This window comes from Cebus imitator, unplaced genomic scaffold (genome assembly GCF_001604975.1).
Source record: "Cebus imitator isolate Cc_AM_T3 unplaced genomic scaffold, Cebus_imitator-1.0 Scaffold57, whole genome shotgun sequence".
NCBI lineage: Eukaryota > Metazoa > Chordata > Mammalia > Primates > Cebidae > Cebus > Cebus imitator.
In genome coordinates, this window is record NW_016107372.1 from 4,380,704 (window position 1) to 4,396,833 (window position 16,130).

General features: G+C 44.7%; 1 protein-coding gene across 6 annotated transcripts in view; it reads left to right on the plus strand.

Moving 5' to 3' along the window:
• The window catches only part of COL4A4 (collagen type IV alpha 4 chain), a 186,428-nt gene that overhangs the window by 128,056 nt on the left and 42,242 nt on the right, over positions 1-16,130 (plus strand). For all 6 annotated transcript variants that reach the window (XM_037738747.1, XM_017529106.2, XM_037738746.1 and 3 more), the window contains 5 exons: positions 8-115; positions 1,511-1,519; positions 5,009-5,134; positions 14,337-14,453; positions 15,931-16,119. In XM_037738747.1, coding sequence (XP_037594675.1) covers positions 8-115; positions 1,511-1,519; positions 5,009-5,134; positions 14,337-14,453; positions 15,931-16,119 — 549 coding nt within the window. The remainder of the gene's footprint in view (positions 1-7; positions 116-1,510; positions 1,520-5,008; positions 5,135-14,336; positions 14,454-15,930; positions 16,120-16,130) is intronic.

Below are 16,130 nucleotides of genomic sequence, written 5' to 3' on the forward strand. Positions count from 1 at the left end.
TTTTAAGGACCAATGGGATTCCCAGGGCCACAGGGACCTCATGGATTTCCTGGGCCACCTGGAGAGAAGGGTTTACCTGGACCTCCAGGGAGAAAAGGGCCCACTGGTCTTCCAGGTGAGCTTCCAACCTACACATAGCATTTTGTTTAAATGTTTGCTAAAATGGTCATCGTTCAGAAAGTAGTCAATATTTTGAATTACTAACACATTCTTATTCCTTAAGCCCTTTCTTCTATTAAAAGTATATTTCTTTCAGGCTGCATTACAAAGTCTTATGTTTGGTAAAGTAATATTTATTATCAGAATGAATAAGTTTGAAAATTAGGAGTTGATTTTACATATACTATTTCTCTTTCTTTTTTTTTTTTTTTGAGACAGTCTCGCTTTGTCACCCAGGTTGGAGTGCAGTGGTGTAATCTCAGCTCACTACAACCTCCACCTCCTGAGTTCAAGTGATCCTCCTGACTCAGCCTCCTAAGTAGCTAAGATAGCTAAGATTACAGGCATGCACCACTGTGCCCAGCTAATTTTTGTATTTTAGTAGAGATGGAGTTTCACCATGTTGGCCAGGCTGGTCTCAAACTCCTGACCTCAGGTGATCAGCCCACCTCAGCCTCCCAAAGTGCTGGGATTACAGGCGTGAGCCACTGTGCCTGACCTACGTAGACTATTTCTAGGGGAAATCAATATGTGTTCCTTCATGCAAGAGGCAAAGACTGATTTGATTATTGTTTATTAGGATTGTATATTCAATGCCAATCCCTGAATTTTCATTGATTTTCCTAGATGTTTTATTTAACTTTTTCTGTAAGTCCATTAATTCCTGGGAAGGGAAAAAGCTATTTGGTTTAACTCTGTAGACAACACTTTTTAACCATAGGGTCAAAATATGACAAGGAAGAGTTGGGGAGAGAAAGGGAAAACAGATGTGTTTATTTGAGATGGGAAGAAGTCATATCTTTCAAGATCCTAAATCAATATTATGGTAATGTGGCATCAGTTCAGAATATTGTGCAATGTCCTAAATTAGCACTGTAGTCTAAAGAAATAAACAGCACTGCTCTATGATGTATCATAATATAGCAGGAACAAGGGCTTATATGTTGATTCTTTTTATATTTCCTTTCTATGCATACCCTATACAACTTGGCAAATTAATGTGGAGATTTCAGAAGCTTTTAAATGGATAGAATTCCTACATGCGCTAAATTAGGGGATATTTGCCATAAGAAATCAACTAGAATTTTATATTGCTCAAGAGAGTTTCATTTCAAGTCTTTCTAGAGATGAAAACTCCATTACTAAATCAAAGCTTCTCCTGTCAGTCACATTGACGTAGACTTTTTATGTAAATAAGATGCTGCCATGCTGCTTGTGATTGATGCTGCCTCAAATTATTATGTATGTTCTCAATCTATTTCATTTTTGTCCTAATCCACAAATTTAAAACCTCTTTCCACCCTGTGAAAATCACTGCCTGGCCTCGTTTGTCATCTTTGGATTTCTTCAGGTCCCAGAGGTAAGCTTTGCTATAAAATTGGTAATTTCCCCTCGTTCTGGTTTCTAGTCATTTCTGTACTTGTCCTTTTTCCTCCATATGTGTGAGCTAAACGTTGTCACATTTTTAGAGATGGGCTGCTCTGAGGATATTAGGCTGCAGTGCTTTGCTTCCTCATTACAGATATAGTAACCTCATATTAGAGCATCCTAACACTCAGACTCATTACAGGTTGCCAAGGCAGTGTAGATCCTTAGCTTATATAGTTTCAACATGGGCATGAAGTATGTGGGCTTTCTCTGTCAAAGGCTATAGTACATACCGATGTAAATTTCTTTTATAAATTCTACAATATAAATACATAGAGCAGCCCTAAAATAAGTGGTATACACAACATTAAAAAATGGGGCCTTACCTCCCAGTAAGGGGCTGTGACAAGCCTTTCCTATCACACCCTCAAGTCCATTTTCAAGGAGCACATTTCTTTGTGTGTTAAAAGAAAAATGTTCACTTAATGCCCTGCAATGCAAAAACAACGTGTTATTTTGTGCCTGGCATTTTCAAAGAAAACAAAAAGCATTTCTCAAAAGAAAAGAAGAAAAATTGTGAATGCTTGCATGTGTTCTTTCCCGGCCTCTGTTATTAGCCCTAATGAAAACTGCTCTGAATACAGACACCATGTATTATTTTTAGGGTCTTTAGAAGAGAGGCCTCAGCTCCCTCCCCCATATTTTTCAGTTTCTGATTTATCGAAAAGTAAAGAAAAGAAAAATCAAAAATGTAAAATGTCCTGGTATTTTAAATGTTTACATTAAAAAATTAAAGTACATTTGATGTTTTCATTTCAATCTTGTCTCTCTATGATTGTATAAAGTCATTTCAAGAGAACATCAAAATTCTAAATAGGAAGCACCAACCACATACTCCCACTTTCTCAGCTTCGTTCCCACTGAGAAGGACCAGGATTGCTCAGGGAAAATAGGACATGTCCCTGTGCATCTCTCTCAAGTCACCCATCATAGAAAAGCCAAGTTTTACATGAAACTGTACCTATTAGAAAAATGCATTTGGCCCTGTGTTGCTTGTGGTTTTATATGATATTTTACATGGGGTTAAATTCCAAATGGCTTACAAGAATTCCAGGTCATGTTGCATAGGCCCAATAAGTATTAGCAGACTGAAACTTTGTTATTATGCCACATTTTTAAAATTATACTTTAAGTTCTGGGGTACATGTGCAGAATGTGCAAGTTTATTACTTAGGTATACATGTGCCATGGTGGTTTGCTGCACCTATCAACCCATCATCTACATTAGGTATTTCTCTTAATGCTGTCCCTACCCCAGCCCCCAACCCCTGACAGGCCTGGGTGTGTGATGCTCCCTTTTTATTAAGGATTTTCTTACTGCTTTATGATTGATGTTGTTGAAATTATTTCACACATTTGCATATATTTGAAGAACACCATAGCTGATCAGATGATACCATTTATTTTATTTTTTTAGAGACACAGTCTTGATCGAGTACGCAGGCTGGAGTGCAGTGGTGCAGCTTGGCTCACTGCAACCTCTGCCTCCCAGGTTCAAGCAATTTTCCTACCTCAGCCTCCCAAGTAGCTGGGATTACAGGCATGTGCCACCACACCTGGCTAATTTCTTTTAATTGTAGTAGAGATGAGGTTTCACTATGTTGCCCAGGCTGGTCTTGAACTCCCGAGCTCAGGTAGTCCAGCTGCCTCGGCCTCCCAAAGTGCTGGGATTACAGGCATGAAACACCATGCTAAGCCAGATGATACCATTTAAAATGTTTCATTTTTTAGAATTCATCACCAAGATAATGAGAGTTCTTGGTACAGTCTGATGAGGTGCTTAAGTACATGGGTTTGGAGCCAGAATGCCCTGGATTGCAATGCAGACTCTGCCATGTGTAAGTGTGTCACCACAGAAGTGTCACTTGTTTACCTGAGCCTGAGCGTTCTTATCCATAACCTTCTCATAACAGTAGCACACATGCAGTCATGTTGAGAGGATTTAATAGTAAACACATTCAGCACAGGGCCTGATATGTGATAAAGCATTCAGTGAGTCTCAGCTGTTATCATTATTGTTTGGTGTTATTATTTCTTATCACTGTGTGATGTTTGCAGAGTGACTGAATGAAGCTTTAGAAAGAATAGCTTAAAAACGTGAAGGTAAAATAAAAAAAAGTCACATCTTTAGTATAGTGGTTTTCTTTTCTTTCTTTTTTTTTGAGATGGAATCTTGCTCTGTCGCCCAGGCTGGAGTGCAGTGGCACAATCTCGGCTCATGCAACCTCTGCCTCCCGGGTTCAAGTGATTCTTCTGTCCTAGCCTCCTGAGTAGCTGGAACTACAGGCACTCACCACTACACCCAGCTAGTTTTTTGTTTCTTCATTAGAGACAGGGTTTCACTATGTTGGCCAGGCCGGTCTCAAACTTCTGATCTCAAGTAATTCACCTGCCTTGGCCTCCCAAAGGGCTGGGTTACAGGCGTGAGCCACTGTGCCCAGCCGTGGTTTTCAAAGTGAGATTCCTAGATCAACGCCATCAGCCTCCCTGGGAACATGGTAGAAATGTATGTACCTGGCTCCCACTTCAGACCTTCTGACTCAGGAAATCTGGTTTCTAACAAATGAGCAACACAATTCTGATGTGCTACAGTCAGAATTATAGCTTTACAGCCATGCTTTTCAGCCCTGATGGACACTGGAATCACCTGGGAAGTTAAACAAACAAACAACACTACTGACACCCAGGTCCCCCCACCGGAAGAAATCCCTACTTAATTAGTCTAGATGGGGCCCCAGTATTAATAAGTACTTTTGAAAAGCTCACCAGCTGAGTTTATTAAGCAGCCAATGATGAGGACACTGCTCAGGCCGCATCCTATTATCAACTAAACCAGTTTTTCTGGGAGTGGGACCCAGGCATCAGTATATTTCCACAGCTCCCCGGGATAAATCCAACGTTCACATGAGGTTGAGAGTCACTGCTTCCGAGCCTCTAGCAATGCTGAAATTGTATTTGAGTAACTGACATTATGGAAACCTATGTGTCTACAATGTCGAGTAATGACTCAGGGACACATTAAGCTGAGCTTTAGGAACCCACCAGTCCCTCTTGCAATGCCACCTGTGGCTGCTCCTCCGGTAGAAAATGGCCCAAAGAATGGGCAGTCCTGTGAGGGTCATCACATTGCTGCATCACCCGACCTTCACTATTTCACACTTCTGCTTCCTCTGATAATCCATTCACTTATTCGATCAGTCCAACACTCTGGAAGTTTTCCATGTAGGGAACAAGACAAATCTGTGCCTTCATGGAACTTACATTGGATTGTTGAACCTTTATAAACATTTATACTGAAATTTATACTAAATGTGTACTAAATTTCAGTATAGTGTCAGAAGTCCAACTTTAACTAGAGATTGTAGAAGCAGCTTGTTCATAACATGTGCATCTATTACACCAGCGGTGATTCCAATTTCAGGTGCACCGGGGCCACCTGCCGATGTGGATGACTGTCCCCGAATCCCAGGGCTTCCCGGGGTGCCAGGCTTGAGAGGACCAGAAGGAGCCATGGGGCTCCCTGGAATGAGAGGCCCCCCAGGACCAGGTATGAGCCTCGTGCTGATTGTTCATTATTTTATATATTACTGAAATGAAATTCTAGATGTTTTATTTTGTAGCTTTTTATATGGAGCCTTAACAACTAGCGAGGAGAAAGCATGTCTTTCCCCTTGTACTTTGTTTCTACCTTGATCCAAAGTACATCAATCATGGGCTAACTGGACCCACGCATCCCTTCTATTTTTACATGGAACTCCTACTTAAGTCTTTTATACTTGGCCAGCTTTGGACATAGAGTTTTGAAACCTCTTAGCACAACATAGTAGATGCTCCGTTAACAGTCATTAATAGCTGCCTACTTGATTTTGAATTAAAAACAATTCAAAATCTGCGCTTGGTGGCGCAGAAACAGAGCCTGCAAGAAGGAAGAAAGAGCTGTTAGAGGAGGGATGGGGAAAAGTAGGAGCCTTGCTCTGCATTTTGGCAGTTACTACATTGTTCATTTAATCATTGGAGCATTGTTCAGTAACTGCTGGGTGGCAGGATCCTAATTTAAATATTTAAGCTAAACCATTCTTTTAAAAAGTGTTCTTCAGCTGGGTGCGTGGCTCATGCCTGTAATCCCAGCACTGTGGGAGGTCAAGGTGGGTGGATCACCTGAGGTCAGGAGTTCAAGACCAACCTGGCCAACATGGTGAAACCCTGTCTCTACTAAAAACACAAAAATTAGCTAGGCATGGTGATGGGTACCTGTAATCCCAGCTACTTGGGAGGCTGAGACAGGAGAATCACTTGAACCTGGGAGGCAGAGGTTGCAGTGAGTCAAGATGGCGCCACTGCACTCCAGCCTGGGCAACAAGAGCAAAACTCCATCTCAAAAAAACAAAACCAAAAAGTGTTCTCAAAATGATTTTTCTTTCCACATATCCCCACGTCACTGGGTAATTTAAAAGATATTAGGGAGCCCAGGGCTGAGCACCTAGAAGTCACTGTTCTCTTCAGATCCATTGGTAGTAGCTTTGAGCCTAGAAAACTCATGTGCAAATTCTTCAAAAAGGAGAAAGCAGGCTGTTCTCTTTCCTTTCCCCCTGACTACCCCACTATGATTTGGGCTCTTTTTGGTTCAGGGAAACAGGAATTGGAAGCAGAGCTGAATTTTGTACCACTTGTTTTTCTTGTGGTTTCCCAAAACCAAAAAGTTAAGTGCCCAAGAGATGTCCCTCTCAACCAGAGTCAGACCAGTTCTTGGGTGGTGGCCACAACAGCCCCAGAGTCTTCCTCAAATTAATATGGGGTTTTTGTTGTGTGTTTACTTCATTGCATCTGTGTTTGTGCACCAGGTTAATTGGGTGCTGCTTGTAGCAACTTCCTTTAATGGCCCCTGAGAACTGGGAATTGGGTCAGTCATTATTTAACTCATCTTTCTTGGGACTCCTTGCATGGATAAAGTTCGTCAGTCAGTGTAACTGGTCACTCAACCTCATTTTAAAAGCTACCTTGTTATGTATATATTTGCAATATCAAAAGCTGGGTCCCTCCAACTTAAAAAAATAACTTTCAAGTTGAAGATGTGATCTCTAGCTGGATTCTGAAAATGCAATTCAGTAATTACTTCCAGATTCCCTCTACTCTCTGTAAAGTATGTTCCTAGGTGGCATGGGTGATGCAAAGGTGAATAAGATGTGTTTTCCCCCTCCAGGGTCTCAAAATCCCATGAAAGAAATAGCCAGCAGAATATAAGTAACTTAAGGTAATGGTAGATTATTACACAATTGATATTAGAAAGGAGTTGCAGGCCAGGTGTGGTGGCTCACGCCTGTAATTCCAACACTTTGGGAGGCTGAGGTGGGTGGATCACCTGAAGTCAGGAGTTTGAGACTAGCCTGGATTCAACATGGTGAAACCCTGTCTCTACTTAAAATGCAAAGTTATTCAGGCATGGTGGCATGCACCTGTAACCCAGCTATTCGGGAGGCTGAGGCAGGAGAATTGCTTGAACCCAGGAGGCAGAGGTTGCAGTGAGCTGAGATTACACCACTGCACTCCAGCCTGGGCAACAAGAGCAAAACTCCATCTTAAAAAAAAGGGAGTTGCAAGCCAAGGGTATGGGGAGAATGGGATGGAGAGAGGTTAATTCCAGCATGGAGAACTACAGGACTGCCAGGACCCCAGCAAGATCTGGTATTTGAACAGAGCCTTAAGGAAATGTTGGGCTTTGAGGAGCCGGAATTGTTCAACAGCGAAATGGCGGGAGCACAGTCCGAGCTGGTTGGCCTAATAACTTGGCAGTTAGGAGTCGGCAACATCCTTGCTACTGTAACTGTGGTCCGGGCTCAGGAACTAGCAGCAACTCAGGTCCCGCCCCAGACATGCAGAATCAGAATCTGCATTTTAACAAGGTCCCCAACATAGTTACATACCCATGCAAATCTGAGAAGCCCTCACTAATATATGAATGCACTCCTTAACGATTCAGCCAGGAGTAGAACCTTCCTTAACAAGGCAACCCTAGCTGCAGATTAAGGTCACCGGGAGGATCTTTTTTTTTTTTGATACAGAGTCTTGCTCTTTTTGCCAGGCTGGAGTGCGGTGGCATGATCTCGGCTCACTGCAACTTCCGTCTCCCAGATTCAAGCAATTCTCCTGCCTTAGCCTCCTGAGTAGCTGGGACTACAGGCGTGCACCACCACACCTGGCTAATTTTTTGTATTTTAGTAGAGACAGGGTTTCACCATGCCAGGATGGTCTCGATCTCCTGGCCTCATGATCCACCTGCCTCAGCCTCCCAAAGTGCTGGGATTACAGGCGTGAGCCACCGTGCCTGGTCCACTGGGAAGATCTTGAAAGAGTATTGGTGCCTGAGCCTCATCTCAGGCCAACAGAACGTGGAAGGTGGCAGAGCCTGAATGTCAGCATTTTCCAAAAGCCCACAGGTGAGTGTAGCAGGCAGCCAAGGTTGAACTGCACTGCTTTGCCTTAGTATCAAAACCGAGGCCACCACCCACTGTGGTGGTTCTGAAAAACAACCATAACTGGGAAGAGAAAAATATATGAATGGGTCAATTCTTTGCACTTTAACATGATAGTTATCTTTGACACGTACAAGATTCTGTCTTCATAGACTGAGCTTCTGAAAGACGATCTAGTGCCTATGTGAACCACGTGTAAGCACACGATTTCAAGTTCCTCCTGACTTAGGATTTCATGGGCTCATCAGCTGTACGTGGCCACAGGAGGGCCTTCCCTGGGTTCCTGTGCCCTCTCTTCATTGGAGTCACTGGACTCTGCCTGCTGGAAGTGTGGACACTCCAAGGTCACCTTTCTGCCACTTACATGATGATGATGTTTCTAAAAAGTGCCCAGTCTTTCTGGTGAAGCATCACCTTCTCTTCCTATGTTTTCACCATGTGGCCCAGCTTCCCTGGGGCTCCTTTTTGTCCTTCTTTGCACCCGCTCCCAAGCCCTTGCTTTCTTCTGGGGCCCCTCTTCTCTGATAGGAGCCTCTGGGTTCCTGTTACAAAGGACCTCTCTTCCCTGCAATGTATTCCTCGGTCCTGTCTATGCCTGCTGGCCATGCTGGCTGTGCTGGCCATCCTGTCCAGTTACTAAAGAGTGACAGGTCTATTCCAAGGGCCTAATGCCCAACCCTGGCTGACCTGGGCCATCTGCAGGGCTTGTTGCTTATTCTCCAGTATTTTCTGAAGGCATTTTTTCAGCAGGGTGTGAGGGACCATGTATACTACCCTCAAGATTGGGTGCTGTAAAGAAAGGGCTGCCACTAGAAAGAACAATGTTTGCTTAAAATGACATTGTTGGCCTCTTCCTGTTTTCCCTGCAAAATCCTCTCTTTTCTGCTCCTCTACCCACTCCTCCCCTCTGCCTTCAAGTAGACAGAAAAGATAACTACTGAGTGCTGGGCTTAATTCCTGGGTGGTAAAATAATCTGTACAACAGATCTCCATGACATGAGTTTACCTACGTAACAAACCTTCATATGTACCCCTGAACCTAAAAGGTAAAAATAAAATCATCTTTTCTTTCATTGCTACGCTGATTTTGTAACCACGTGCTTCAGCTGAGACTTACATAGAAATAAAGTCCCTTTTGGCTCTTTCCTGCCCAGGATGGGTGGATGACAGCCACACGACGTGCGTCCATGAGGAGTCCTCCACCACAGAAGGTCTAACGCTCTTCTTCACACAGATCTCTTTGATCTACAACTTTTCCTTCCTAGTGGTCCTCAAAGGCTGAGGCTTCCCACAGTGAAGTCAAAAGTGTTATCCATTTTGTTTTGAACTGTTCCTGCCTAATGGACATACTCACACCCTGTTAGGGTTGTGTTTCTCTTCAAGTCAACTCTTGCCCTCTCAGGAGGTCATCCATGTAACATTGGAGGGTTTTTTTGATGCTTAGTTTTATTCTTTAAAACTAGTTCCAAGTAGAGAACAACTCCATACGGTGGAAGGCTCTGAACAGACAACTCAGGTTAACAAGAGCCTTCTTTCCCCTGTTTCTTGGGAACTGTCGTCTGCTTCACAATTTCTCTCTACCTCACCCTAAAGGGAGTAAAGCCCACGTGATAATATCTGGTGTGAGGACTCTTTTCCCAGATCCACAGTGATATCACCATAAGCCTATACATCAGGAGGAATAGGCATTTTCAGTGGAAGGAGGAAACTCCTAACAAACCCATAAGCACTAGGGCAGCGGTTTCTACAGTAGATTGCATGTTGGAATTATCTTTTTGGGTGGCACAGAGAAAGGAATAGTCTGAGCTCACTGTTGGGGCCCCATGTTTCTTCCAAAATAACTGCTACACTCTTGGAAGCTGTTGGAATTTCAGATTCCGCCAGCAGTACCGCGCCTGGGAGAGGACGTTTCTGCCCAGTCATCAGGAAGGGCAGGGCTCCTCTCACCCTGATGGGGAGGAGGGGATGTTCCCTTTCTCACTTACTGAATGGTAACCACATACAGAATGCAGTCCAGCACACTCTGAAATAATTTGTTTCTAATCCCAGGGGCACAAAAGCACAACAGGAACATTTCAGACACTGGGATTTCTACATTGAGTGTAGCTCAACCAGCACAGGGCGTAGAGGGGAGAGACCAGCTGGTCGTAGGGATGGAAGGAGAGGGGGACACTCTCAGGCAGGCAATACGAGGACACAATTTTACAAGCAGTGTGGCGTGTGTAACCAAGGGAAGTGAGACATCTACCTCATCACCCCAGCACTTCAATCCCCTGCTTTGGCTTTGGAGCCAGATGACCTTTGCTGCAACCACTCAGCCCTGCTGCTGCAGCATAGCCGTGGATAATACATCAATGAATGCATGTGTCGCACTATAACTGGGATTACTGAAATGGACAGTGAACGGCCCACAGGCTATAATTTGCCAACCACTGTTCTAGAGACCGTAAGAAGCTTGAGGGCAGGATATGGTCTTCTTCAGTGTGATATCTATACACACGCCTGGGTCATGGAAGCTCTTTGGTAAACATTTGGTGTATGAATACATGACTCTTGGGTGTAGGCTACTGTGTGGAGCAGTTTTTCAACCTCGGTGCTGTGACATTTGGGGCCCGATCCTTCTTTATCCTGGAGGGCTGCTTGGTGCATTCTAGGATGGTGGGCAGCATCCCTTGCTTCTATCCTACTAGATACCAGTAATGACCTCCTCCCCCATGTGAGGACCAAAAATGCCTCCGGACATTATCAAGTGTCTACTGGGGGAGTGGGACAGTGCAGAACCACCTAATGTTGAAGAGCATTTATGTAGGGAGAGATGTGGAAGGAGATGAGAGATGTATCTTTAGTCTATGGGGGAGGCATAACGTGAAGGTGGGATAAAAACTTTATTACAAAATAAATAAAAAAGGTAACTTAAAACTAAACACATTTTCAAAAGACACAATTTCCTGTATATTTTTTCAGTTTTATTTCTGCATGATCATCCTAGGCATACTCTTTGGCAACCTGTTCTTCTTAACATAACCTTTCTTCTATGTCATTACATATTTTCCTACAATATTATCTGTAGTAGCTGAGGAATATTGCCTTATCTGATTGTGCCACTATTTAACCACTACCTTCACCAATTATTGATTTATTTGCTGACAGCTGCTCTGCTAGAAATAAGTTAATTCAACAAGGTCCTGCTTTTTGGAGCCACCGGCTAGCAGAAAATGAAAGACATTGAGCAAGTTGGTTCGGACATGTTGAGTGTTAACAAGGTACCCCCTGTTAACAAGGGGTACCTGAACCTGGGGGTAGGGAAGGGGCATTACGAGGAACATTTAAGGCTTTGGTTCTCAAGCTTTCCAGACCATCAGAATTCCTGAAGAGCTTGTTAAAACACAGCTCGCTGGGGCCCACCCCAGCCCTGATTTGTTCAGTAAGAAGAAGGCACTGAGAGTCTTTGCTTCTAACGCGTTCCCAGGTGCTGCCCCCGCTGCTGTTTGGTCTAGTAACTTCTCTGATTTAAGGAATTTCCACTTTCTCACTATGATGAGCAACTGGTAATGATGTCTTACTTATATGCATCACATCCCTCATTATCATGAAGAAATAGTATAATGGATAAGAACAAGAGGTTCTGGAAATAAGGGCTGGGCATGGTGGCTCACATTTGTAATCCCATCACTTTGGGAGGCTGAGGTGGGCAGATCACCTGAGGTGAAGAACAGCCTGGCCAATATGGTAAAACCCCATCTCTACCAAAAGTACAAAAATTAGCCAGGCATGGTGGCATGTGCCTGCAGTCCCAGTGACTCGGGAGGCTGTAGCTTTATTCTGTGGAGGAGGCAGGAGAATCGCTTAAACCTGGGAGGTAGAGGCTGCAGTGGGCCGAGATTGTGTCATTCCACTCCAGCCTGGGTGATAGAGCAAGACTGCATCTAAAAAAAAAGAGAGAGAGATTCTGGAAATAAATGACGTGTTCATAACTCTGGCTCTACCACATGAAACTGATTGTGACTCAGTTTCATGATCTGTAAGAAGGGCTAATTGTGAGGATTATGTGGATGCGCTTAGAACATGGCCTGACACAGAATAAACAGTACACATGTTTGCGATTATTGTTGTTTCTTTAAAATAAATTCTCTGAGTAGAATTTCTGGTTTCAAGAATAGGCATGTAGGATTTTCAAAATATGCCACCAAGGTCGTCACCAGAAAGAATGTTGAAGTTAAATCATCTAGAGCATTGGTTCTCAAAGTGTGGTTCCTGGGACTGGGAGCATTAGCATCACTTGGGGACTTCTGCTACAAATGCAGATTCTCAGGCCCCCACCCCAGACCTACCGAGGCAGATGCTGATTTATGCCAAAGTGTGAGCCAGTGTTCCAGGACATCCTTGTGCTTCTGTTCTCAGAGCAGTAGTGACTGCATCACCATGCTGTTTAGGTCTGTATTGCCTGTTGATGTTGCTTAGGTGGGTTGGAGGGGGTCGATTAGAGTCCAGGGTTGCTTAGGCAAGTCAGCTACTCTACCAAGTGTGGATGCACAGTCAAGGCCTCATCTGGGGCCACAGAGGGGCAGGGAGGAGCCTGCACGGGAAATCTTTTATTTCTGCTAGCTTGCAACACCAAGTCAAACCTCCTTAAACCTCCATGCATCCTTTTCATGGCAGGGTTGCTGCTTTAAGGGCTAAGGGTTTCAGTCAGCGTCTGTGTTAACACACTCATTTCATGGTCTGGAACCCATGTTATCAGGCAAGGCTGGTCCCTTCATAGGGTGGGAGAGGGAGGCTCCATGAGTTCCGTGGTTGACTGGCATCCTCACCTTTGCCATCGTCACATAGTCACTGGAGGGTGAAGGCAAGAGGCAAGAGTGAAAGCCACTTAAGCCCCTTTGACTTCATGTTTGATTTTAGGTTATATGTGTTGGTCTGCTTGGGCTGCCACAGCAAAGTAACACTGACACAGTGGCTTGGACAACTGACATCTTTTCACAGTTCTGGATGCGGAAGTCCAAGATCAAGGAGCCACGGCAGGGCTGGTTTCTCCCAAGGCCTCCCTCCATGGCTTGCAGATACCACCATCTTCCTGGGTCCTCATGTGGCCCCTCCTCTGTGCCATTCCACGGACATGCATCCCTGGGGTCCCTCTGTGTGTCCAAATTTTCTCATTGCGTAAGGACACCAGTCAGCTTGGATTAGGGCCCAGCCTAACTGCCTCACTTTAACAGAATCACCTCCTTAAAGGCCCTGTCTCCAACACAGTCACATTCTGAGATATGGGGGCCTAGGACTTCCACATAAGAAATTTGAGGGTACACAAATATCAGCCCATACCAGGCTACTCTGTGACACACAAAGAGAGAAAGAGAGAATAGTAAGTAGAGCCTGGAAACATGGGGAAGACTGGTGATTCAGGAAATTAGGTGTAATGTCAGTAAACTCCCCCAGAGACAATGATGTGTCTACTACCCTGACTGAAGGGAGTTGGTGGCTAATGAATTGAGGCCTTGGCAAAAAACTAACTGCATACCCTCAAGGATTAATGCGACTGAAGCCAAGTCCCCCACGCTATTTCCAGAGCTCTGCAGCTTGTCAGGGGCAGGGGCTGGTGGCTGAAGGCCTTTGTACTTGGCCCCTTTGGGCCCAAGTTTCCTCTCCACATGTGATTGCTTCTGTGACCTTTCTGAGCCCCCGTCTCTTCACTGGTACAACTGGCATGTACGAGTACCTAGTCATATGGCTGCTGGGAAGACTGAACTGGATAATCCACGTAAAGGGATTAGCATGGTACCTAGCACATTGTAAACACTCAGTAAAAAGCTATTTTAAAAAATTGCTGTCCCTATCATGCTCCAGATTTAACTTGACCTCAAATGGGACTGATTAGGTTTCATTCATTTCTCCATCTAGGCTTTTAAACAATCATTATTAAGGAGAATATTTATTATAAATGCCATATATGTTCCGTAGTTTTGTTTTTTAAGTCAAATACACAAGACTAGAAAGAAAATGTGAAAACCTCTCAACACCTCCATGGTCTGGCTTCAAATCCTGGCCCAGCCCTTTACTGGCTCATCAACTTCAATTAGGCAAATGATTTGACCTCTCAGAGCCTCAGTTACCCCAACTGCAAGTAGAGATAGTAAAATCTCAACTTCACGTCATCACAAAGACTAAATAAGCTGATGCATGCAGTCAAAGTGGGACGGAAGCCTGGGGCTGGCACACGGTATATGCGTGGTAAAGGTTTCATGGTTATTTTTACCACCAGCATCATAAACTTTTGTGCAGGGTGCAAAGGAGAGCCTGGGCTGGATGGCAGGAGGGGTGTGGATGGCGTCCCTGGGTCTCCTGGGCCTCCCGGAGACAGAGGTGACACAGGAGAAGACGGCTGCCCTGGAGGACCAGGTAGAGTTTCAGTCTTCCCTCTTTTCTCTGACACTGTAGACCTTAGAGCTATATGCAAAATCTCTGACCTCTCCAGCAGCTTTCCAAACTATATCTTATTCAGAGCATTTGCTTTAGATGCTGACTCACCAGGTATCAGAGACAGAAGCAATGAGAACAGACTGGGATGCATCTCCTATGTTCTAACTGATGCTAAACCATCAGAAAACCTAGACAAGGTGCTGCATCCTATTCAGGATTTTCCCAAACTGCTGTCCATCATCCTCAAAGTCTTGGCCATTTCTGCTGTTCACTTTTCAAGGTCATGATGGGACTGTCAGCCTGGTTGTCTGTGGGACAGAAATGTGAAACAATGCACCAGGTAGCTCGCTAGGCACATAAACCCGAAAACCCTAAGACACAATCCCATCTCCAGAGAGTACCTGACCAGGGGTGCACACTCCTGTACCAGGTTAGTAGTGAGTAGAAATGAGTGAGGAGGGCTGGGTGGAGTCTGTTTGGAGCATTGGCTAAAAACTACAGCTCAGCTCCAGCCAATTACAGTCGACAGAAATGTGGGCCTACACTCTGCTCTTTTCAAGTTCAAAATATCAACTTGTAAAATCCTTACAGGCCAAACAAAACACACAAGCAGGCCTGATTCAGTCCACAGCCTACTGCTTTATCATCTCTGGTTGACAGTGTAGATGGGGAGAGCCTGCCAGTCTTGCAGAAGCAAGGGTGGAACACAAAAACAAAACACCTTTTGGTTTCTACGTCTAACTTCACCTTTTGCTCTTGGCGATAAGAAACAGCTCCTGGCATCCTTCAATAGGTCAGCCCCTTAGAGGTGGCGCAGGAGAGACCCTGCTCACGTTCTCTAGAACTGTTGATTTCCCATCTGCCAACAAGAATGCCGCAACAAGGCCTTCCTTCCATTTCCCTCTCTTCTCAAAGAAGAGAGCCAAAGTTGTAGATGTGGATCCCAAGCCTTTGCCTTTCTCAGAATGGAAGTGACAACATGCTGGAACCAGGGGAGAGGTCTGGAAGGTGTAAGAAAGACTGACTTTGGGGAGCACTTGCTCAGCAGTTCAGTCTGGGAGGTCCACACTTGGGGTGTTTCATTACACTGTCCTAGTTCGTTTCTTCCTAGCGTATTTCATAACTTACCTTTTTGTTATGCTTATTGTTTCTCATTTCTCTTCCTCAATTGGAATGCAAGCTCTAGGAGGATAGGGATTTTCCTCTGTTTTCTGTCTTTATGCTACTGTAGCCCAGGCACCTAGGAGTTGCTTGGAACAAACACTTGCTGAATGAGTTGTGTTTGTGTGTACCGCAGCTGTGTAGCTGTGTAGATTCCAGAAGGCGGGGAAGGGCTGAGTCATGCTCCCCTTTGCTCCCTGAGTGCTTAGCACAGTGCCAAAACAGAGGTGCTTAACATATTTATTAAATTGAACCCCCTAATCTGCCTTCATTTCTTTTTCCTTTGTTTCTCCAGGGCCTCCTGGTCCTGCTGGGGACCCTGGGCCCAAAGGGCTTGGCCCTGGATACCTTGGTGGCTTCCTCCTGGTTCTCCACAGTCAGTCGGACCAGGAGCCCACCTGCCCCCTGGGCATGCCCAGGCTCTGGACTGGGTACAGCCTGTTATACCTGGAAGGGCAAGAGAAGGCTCACAATCAAGACCTTGGTATGAATACA